We start from the raw sequence: 8,583 nt of genomic DNA, 5'->3' as shown, positions 1-8,583 counted from the left end.
CTCAGGCAGAAAATAAGGAGCATTAGATGCACGTATAATCAAGAAGTTGCTAAAATAAGGAAATCCATGGGAACTGGATCGGGCACCGATACTGTGTATAAACCAAAACTCTCATGGTTTCACGTAGCTGACAGTTTTTTGAGACAAAATTTGGGAGAAAATGAGTCACAATCTAATTTGGTAAGTTTTGTTTAATTTTCAGCTTTATTTCATACAGGTTGATCAAGTAAATGGATCATAGTTTTGAATTGTTGGATTTTTTCGAATGTTGCTAACTAAAATACTGCTATACCGGGTATCCCTTATTAATAGTGGCTCACCCTTATAACTTTTATGTTTTACTTATTATAGCCCTTTAATGTCTGATACCATATATCAGACATTAAAAGGTTATAATAGGTAAAAAATAAAAGTTATAAGGGTGAGCTACTTTCAAGGGACACGCTACAGTATGTCCGGCGATGGTAGACAAACGGACCAAACATTTTATTTTCCGAGGAAACGATATTCTTTATAAAAAGTTTTGCTTTCCAAAAAAATACGATTATCGATAAAATAAAAAAATATACGCAGGGTGTCCCAAAAGTTAAAATTTCAATTTTTTTTACAAGAATAAAATACCCTTATTTTAAAGAATGTCTTTTCCTTGAAAATTTAAATTTTTGCTCCGTTTGCCCTCTTGTCTACCCTATTACCGGACATACTGTATGTTAGATTTTGAGAGATAAACCACCTAGGAATTATTATTTGCACAAGCTGGTGGGAATTATTAGGATTTTTTTAAGGAATTATAAGAATTATGAGGACTTTTAAGATATTGAACACCCTTAGCTGATCAAATTATATTACTTATATATTTTTTGACATATCCTAAATTATAAAATATTAGAAGAAATTTATGATAATTCATTATTTGGATGAATCTTCGCAATTACTACTCTATCATTTTGTATTGCCAATCGAGTGCTCCTGGCCCTGTAAAATAGTTAGTTAAGTCTTCTCTTTTTTGTCGAGCTTCTGGCAAATAATTTCGCTGCAAAGCTGCTCTTACATCAGCCAGACCATTTTGTCTAGGAACATTGCGCCAATTTCCAGGAATTATTCGCCCTGTCACGTGATCTTCAATATCAGCTGTTACTGTTACTTCATTTCCCACTTTTCTTATCCAGTTGTGCAAGGCACATGTAGCTTTTATTAATTTTACTACTGTGGTAGGAGCAAGTAATATTGGAGATCTGAATATACGAAAACGCGAAGACATTATGCCAAACGCATTTTCTACTACACGTCTGGCTCTACATTGTCTATAATTAAATACTTTCTGGGCAATACTTAATTGATTTCGTCGAGGATAGGGTTTCATCAAATATGGCTTAAGTGGAAATGCTTCGTCTCCTAATATAACGGAACCGTCTGGTTGGTTCAATATGTTTCTTTCAAGCGCTTGATGAAGAGAGGATTTAGCAAATATTGAACCATCGGAAATGCTGCCATAACTCCCAATATCAATAAAAATAAAATTATAATTATGATCCACCAGGGCCAGTAGTACAATACTAAAGGTTCTTTTGTAGTTAAAGTACTGAGAACCGGAATTAGGAGGGCACTGAATTAAAACATGTTTTCCATCAATTGCTCCTATGCACTGCGGAAAATTCCAACAAGTTTCAAACCCATTTATAATTTTTTTCCAGTCGTTTTCAGTTTTTGGTATCTGAAAATGAAAACACATTTATTAAAGCAATTAAAATCATTCTTTTATATTATTTTATTATATTATTTCTTAAAAAAATAGTGTATATACAACAGGGCTGCGAATCTTATATTATTTGCTTCGCCCACTTCTAGCGGCTCGGCCGTGAATTCTGGGCTCAGCTATAATAAAAAATTCTCAGCCTATAAGGTAATGTACTATTATTATATTATTTATCTTGCTTTTTGTTGTAGATGTTGCCAGAACAAATTTCAGAAGAAATCCAGGGAAATGCACCCTCAATAGTAAATGAAGACTCGACACAAGAGACATGGGAGTGTGAAAAAAACCCTTTTACAAATTCAAGAGAGGCACAATCATGTTTTAAAAAGCTTAATGCACAGCCGATAACGCCAAATCAATCTTCACAAGAGCCTAGTAGAGATTATGAAGAAACCCCCTCTGTTAATTCGGCGAGAAAAACAAAGACTCGGAAAAGACTCGCGAACAATGGAAAAAGTAAGGAGGATGAATCGTTGGACCAGGCTGTTAAAGCTTTAAAAGAAGTAGCATCTGTTGCCTCCAATGAATTTGATGCATTCGGACAACATGTTTCTTCCCAACTTAAGTGCCTTCCATTACAAGAAGCACTACTACTTCAGGAGGATATCCAGAAATCTATAACAACTGTTCGCCTGCGTTGTTTAAGAAATCAAAATGTAATCAACACTTCATTCGACAAGGAAACACGGACCACTATAAAAGGGGGAGCCTTAATTTTTATTGTATTTACAATAAAAATGACTTCATGTAATTTTTATACTTTATTCTCCAATTTTCTTTATTTTTTTATACATAACAACTAACAACACCATAACAACAAGCTACCCATAATTCTATGCTTCCAGGAAGGAGTTGTCAGCCTAGTTTTTGGCGCTATATTTAAATAATTCTTACAACTCGACCATCCTGACAATTAGAACGACCTCGTTCTATCCTAACGTTAACATAATACTTTAGGTTACATAAGAGGTTACATAAGCAATTCATAATCAAAAAATTTAACATAAGAGACATAAGAATTCTGATCATAACACATAAGTATCGTAATACATAAGATTAATTCTAAACATAATATTTTTATGATTTCATAACATCATATCATAAGTAATTCATAAACTAATTGCATAACATAATCTTTATGACTAAACTAGAAACTAGTACATATTACTAATAAAACTAATTCAGTACATCATAACATAATTTTCATAACCAAAATCATAAATTTTTGCATTATATAATCATAATGTTTCATAAATTATCTCATGTGATTAAATTTTAAATTATTTTTCATAAGTCAAAATAAAATAAATCAATCCAATATTATATGACTCTTTCAGGAAAATAAGTTAAGTAAAATCAATTTGGGCAGATTCAAAATATTAACATTGGTCAAGATTTTGGTCAATGGCTTTGTCAATAGTGTCAGATAATTTTAACCATAATTTCAAACTATTTGAATCAAAAAATACCTTCAAAAGGTCTTTGAGTTACCTGGAATCCTTCAATATCAGTTATTAAATATCTGTCATTTGGCAGACATTTTTTATTACATAAGGACCTTTATACTTTGGTAATAACTTTTTATTGATACCTGGATTCACATCTACATTAGGTATCATCACATAATCACCCTTTACTATAAGTTTTACCTTCTTTATGCTGCTTTTGTCGTAATAGGTTTTATTATATGATTGGCTTTTTCAATATTCCTATTTGCCTTATCTCTTAGATCATCAAGGTCTGTTTCTTCTTCCTTATGTGTTAAAAGAAATTGTTTTAAATCGTCATTCATTAACCCTTCCTGTGGAACTCCGAATAATAGCTTAGCAGGGGTTTCTCCAGTGGTACTATGAACACTATTATTTACAGCAAATTCAACGTCATTTAAGATATCATCCCATTTCTCTGGAGTTTCTGTTAATTTGGCAATCATAGGAATAATAAATTTATTTAATCTTTCTACCTGACCATTAGCACGTGGAACACCAGTCGCAATTAATACATGTTTTACATTATAATTTTGAAGAAATTCTGAAAATTTGTTAGAGGTGAAGGCAGAACCTCTGTCTGTGATTATTCTAAGTGGTTTACTATAATCAGCAAAATATTTCCTTAAGTATTTTATTACCTCAGTTGAATTGGTAGTTTTACATGCGTATATTTTTACAAATTTTGTAAACCCATCAATTATAGCAAAAATAAATCGATTTTTCTTTTCGCTGGTTTTTGCTAAAGGCCCGCAATGATCTAAATGTAATGTAAGGAATGGTTTATTTCCCTTAGGTATATTATGTAAAAAACCCTTTTTTTTCCACTTACAGGAGAATAAGTAATACATTTTAAACAGTTTTTTTATATATTCATCAACTTTAGTTCTCATGTTTGGAAACCAATAGAGTTCTTTTATAGCATTAATACATTTATCAATACCTACATGTCCTAAATCATCGTGACAACTTCTAATTACATTTAATTCCATAGTGTTAGGTACATAAAATAGTAAACGTCTATTTTCTTTTTTATAAACAAGATTGTTATTGATTTCAAAATCTTTACTTTCAGTTTTCTCTAATTCCTCTCTAATTTTGTTAATTTTGAATCTTGATATTGTCTAATGCTAAGATTTGTTTCAAAAGGTGTCTCTTCTAGTACTAAAACATTTTGATAGCATCTACTTAAAGAATCAACATGTTGCATATTACTTCCACTTCTATGTTCTAAAGAGTATAGTCATAATTTTGTAAAAATAAACTCCATCTCATTATTTTCGGGTTAATGTCTTTCTTCTTAAGTGCTAAAGTGATACTATTACAATCTGTATAAATTTTAAATTTAATGCCTAGTATATAGACATGAAATCTTTTAATGCTATTTATTATGGCTGCTAATTCTAAAAATAAAACTATGTTGCTTAGACTCTGACTCTGTGGTACGTTGGCTATAATAAAATACTGGATGGAACTTTAAATCTTTTTGTTTTTGCATTAAAATACCGGAATAACCATGCGAACTAGCATCACAATGAAGCTGAGTTTCTGCTTTAGGTGAGTATAATGCTAAAACTGGTTTAGACATTAATATTTCTTTTAAATTATTAAAACTAGTAAATTGCTCAGATCCAAAATTGAATTTACTGTTTTTTTAGTTAAATTATATAATGGGCCAGCAATGGTTGAGAAATTTTGAACAAATTTTCGAAAGTAAGAGGTCAAACCAATGAAACTTTGAACCTGTTTTACATTTTTGGCACTGGGTAATTTTTAATTGCTAATAAATGCTCATCATTCGGACGAATTTCTTTTTCATTAATAATATATCCTAAATATTTTATCTCAGTATATAAAAAAGTACATTTATCTATTCTCAAAGTCAAGCGATTTTCCACTAATAGTTTAAAAACATGCTTTAAAATTGAGATATTTTCTGGTATAGTTTTAGTTGGTATTAAAATATCATCAAAATAAATAAAAATTTTATTTAGATCAATAAGTTCTTTAAATATTTCGTGAATGTACCCCATAAATACAGAAGGAGAATTTTTAAGACCAAATGGCATCTTTAAAAATTCGTATTGAGCTACTGGGGTTACAAACGAAGTATATTTTATCGAATCGTGTTCAATATCAACGTGATAAAAAGCACTTTTAAGGTCCAGGGTTGTGAAATATTTTTGACCTTGTAATTGAATAATTTGATCTTCAATCAGGGGAATAGGAAAGTTATCTCTTACAGTAATTTTATTTAAAGCTCTAAAATCAGGACACAATCGATAATCATTAGTTTTCTTTTTAACTAGAACTATTGGAGAACTGTACTCCGAAGTACTTTTTTGTATTACATTGTTTTCTAACATGTTGTTAATCAAATCTTGCACTATATTTTTTTCATAAAAAGATAAACGTCTAGGTTTAAAATAAAACGGAGTATGATTTGAATTAACTACTATTTTCATTTTAATTTTAGATTCTATTTTTTCAGGTCGCTCAGGTTGTATATAATCTTGAACAAAAGATCAACTAATTTTTTGACGATTTTTTGCATCAATTTCAGAATTTATATTTAAATCAACCTCATTTTGATCAATGTAATCAATTTGTAAGATTTCATTATTTTCCTGATTTTCCAATAAATTATCATTTAATACTGATTTTATTTTGACTTTTCCAGACTCAAAATTAAAGAAATATTTTTATTTGTCATAAAATTTCTACCTAATAGACATTTAACAGGTATAGCATCATCTGGTACTATATAAAATAAAACTTGGACATCTATGCCTTCAACATATACTTTAAACATTATTGAACCTATAACATCTAATTTAGATTTATTAACACCCTCAAAATCTACAGATGGGGCTTCTGAGATTTCAAAATTAAATGGTCTGATTATGCTATTAGTAATAATAGAAATTACACTACCTGAATCAAGAGTACCTTCGATAAATAATTGTTTACTGTCTTTTACAAGACACAAAGGCAAGGTGAATCTATCAGGGAATTTGTTCTCGACCATCAATGCTTCTTTCTCTTCAACTTCTTTCTTGGATGTAGAGGCTCTTTCTCCTTTAATCTTTGGACAGTCTCTTATTTTATGTTCCATTGAGCCACAATTGAAACACGAACCCCTCACTCTAGGCATCTTTTGCATTGCGACGCCAAATGTCCTAGCAAATTGCAATTGTAACACTTAATGGTTTTATTATTAACTTGATCTAAACTGGTAAATTTCTTCAGAGATGCTTCAATTGTCTTCTGTGGTTTTTTAATTTCATTTTTTCTTTCAGGCAATCTATTTTTCCTCGCAGTAACAATTCTCTCGTATGCTATAATGTCCTGGTATAATGCATCTTCATCTATATAGAATTTGGACATGACAAAATTACTTAATTCTCTGGACCATAATCCAATAGCTATCTGCTCTTTCTCTTCTTCGAATGATAAACTTAACTCTTTGCATAATGATGCTTTGGAATGAAAATATACGCTTACATTTTCATTGACAGACTGTACCCTCTCTTGCATTCTTTTCCATAATTCGGTTTTATTCTTGGTAAATACAAATGTTTTAATAAAAGCCATGCGGAAGGATGACCAATCTACAACTTCACTGCTTCGCCCTGAATACCAATGGCGTGCAGCACCAATCAGATTACTTTTGGCTGTTTGGAAAATAAACGCATCTGGCCAATTGTGAAGTGTTGCGGCAGTTTCCAACTGCTGTAACCATAACTTAGCTTTTACTTGGCTCTTCTTCAGCACTGAATATTTCTATAGTTTTCGAGAGATCTGGCATTACGTTATAATTTCGAACTGGAGATTCTTGATTTGGCGCATGTAATGGCTGCTGCTGTTGTTTTTGTAGCATTTGCAACATCTGAGTATTTTGTTGCAATAAAGTTGTTATCGTATTCATAAATTTATTAATATTAGCATTACTGTTTGGATTTTCTTCAGCTCTATTTTGCACAAATCTTTCAAAATCATCAGCAGAAAATTGGTGACTCTGGTTTTCGTCTTGATCTTCCATTTTATTTATTGCCGGTAATCTTCAAACTATTGTTATAACTTATCACTCTTCTTCTCTTCTTGGGGACTACGCAGATTTAACCCCACACCTGAAGTTATAAAAGGGGGAGCCTTAATTTTTATTGTATTTACAATAAAAATGACTTCATGTAATTTTTATACTTTATTCTCCAATTTTCTTTATTTTTTTATACATAACAACTAACAACACCATAACAACAAGCTACCCATAATTCTATGCTTCCAGGAAGGAGTTGTCAGCCTAGTTTTTGGCGCTATATTTAAATAATTCTTACATAAGTTATTCAGGGGAAAATAAACGATATCATTATCAGCAGGTTCCAAATGAAGTGCAAAATCAAAATGGCAATAATCCTTTATTTTCCCATGAAGCACAGGAGACTATTTGCTCAGAAAGTTATTTACAAGGCAATACAGACTCCTCAACTTCTTCAGGGGTAAATGAACAATATCAATTTCGGCATCAGGGTCAGATGCAATTAACAAATTATTTCAAGAATTGGGCGGAAAGTGATGACGCCGGTGTTGATTTCAATTAAAATAGATACTTACTTAAAACTTAGAATATTCTGTTGATTTTGTTTGAACATTTTTTTTTTTTTTTTTTTTTGAGATTGGAATTTTGTAAATAAAGTTACTGTTTACCTACCATAACATATTCTTTTAATACTTCGTATATGGCATCAAAAACATATGGTAAAAACTGGCTTATAGTACACTTTGGCACTCGATAAAGGTATTGCAATGATCCCAATGAGTCGCCAGTGGCAAGGTATCGACAAGCTATTTGAAGTTTTAGTTTTGCTGATATAGGTTCTCGCATAACAGTATAATTCTTTTCTATCTTGCTACAAACCTATAAATAAATAAATTTATCTGTACCTAGTGAATAATATAACTTTTGATTATTTTGGAATTAGGCCTATACTTACTTTATTTAGTAACGTATTAAACATTTCCTCATTCATGCGTAAAAAGTTTAAGAAACTTTTCGGATCTTCTACAGCAAGTTCGTTCAGAAGTCTTTCAGAAGCACCAAGTGTAATTCTTCTTGCTATCCATTTTCTCATCCATATCTTCTTCGTTTTCCTTTTATGCTCAAGTATATTTTATTTTTATAGATTGCAAAACACGTAATATATATTTCAAGGAGTGAGAAGTATTGTGCAGATCAGGCATCCAAGGTAAGTTTGGCTTCTTTTATTTATGTTGATTGAATATTAAATTGATGTTAACACCATTCATATATTATGCTATATAAATAAAGAAAAATATTTT

General features: G+C 30.8%; 1 protein-coding gene across 1 annotated transcript; it reads right to left on the bottom strand.

The window, feature by feature from the left end:
- Positions 1-710: 710 nt before the first annotated feature.
- LOC115882492 (protein ALP1-like) lies at positions 711-8,375 on the bottom strand. Its single transcript, XM_030900568.1, has 3 exons — positions 8,238-8,375; positions 7,955-8,161; positions 711-1,714 (listed from the first exon to the last, which is right to left on the bottom strand). Exons 1-3 carry the CDS (start codon positions 8,373-8,375, stop codon positions 935-937), a joined length of 1,125 nt encoding a protein of 374 aa, XP_030756428.1. The 3' UTR covers positions 711-934.
- Between the last annotated feature and the right edge of the window lie 208 nt (positions 8,376-8,583).

Source organism: Sitophilus oryzae, unplaced genomic scaffold (genome assembly GCF_002938485.1).
Source record: "Sitophilus oryzae breed Bouriz unplaced genomic scaffold, Soryzae_2.0 scaffold_177_pilon_pilon, whole genome shotgun sequence".
NCBI classification, from domain to species: domain Eukaryota; kingdom Metazoa; phylum Arthropoda; class Insecta; order Coleoptera; family Curculionidae; genus Sitophilus; species Sitophilus oryzae.
Note: the sequence above shows the minus strand (reverse complement) of the source record. Positions and strands in the feature narration are given on the sequence as shown.

Coding starts and splice junctions, on each gene's coding strand:
- LOC115882492 (XM_030900568.1), bottom strand. CDS start 8,375: ATGAGAAAATGGATAGCAAGAAGAATTACACTTGGTGCTTCTGAAAGA. Junction 8,162..8,237: donor TTAATACGTTACTAAATAAA/GTAAGTATAGGC, acceptor ATTTATTTATAG/GTTTGTAGCAAGATAGAAAA. Junction 1,715..7,954: donor TATTAAAAGAATATGTTATG/GTAGGTAAACAG, acceptor TTTCATTTTCAG/ATACCAAAAACTGAAAACGA.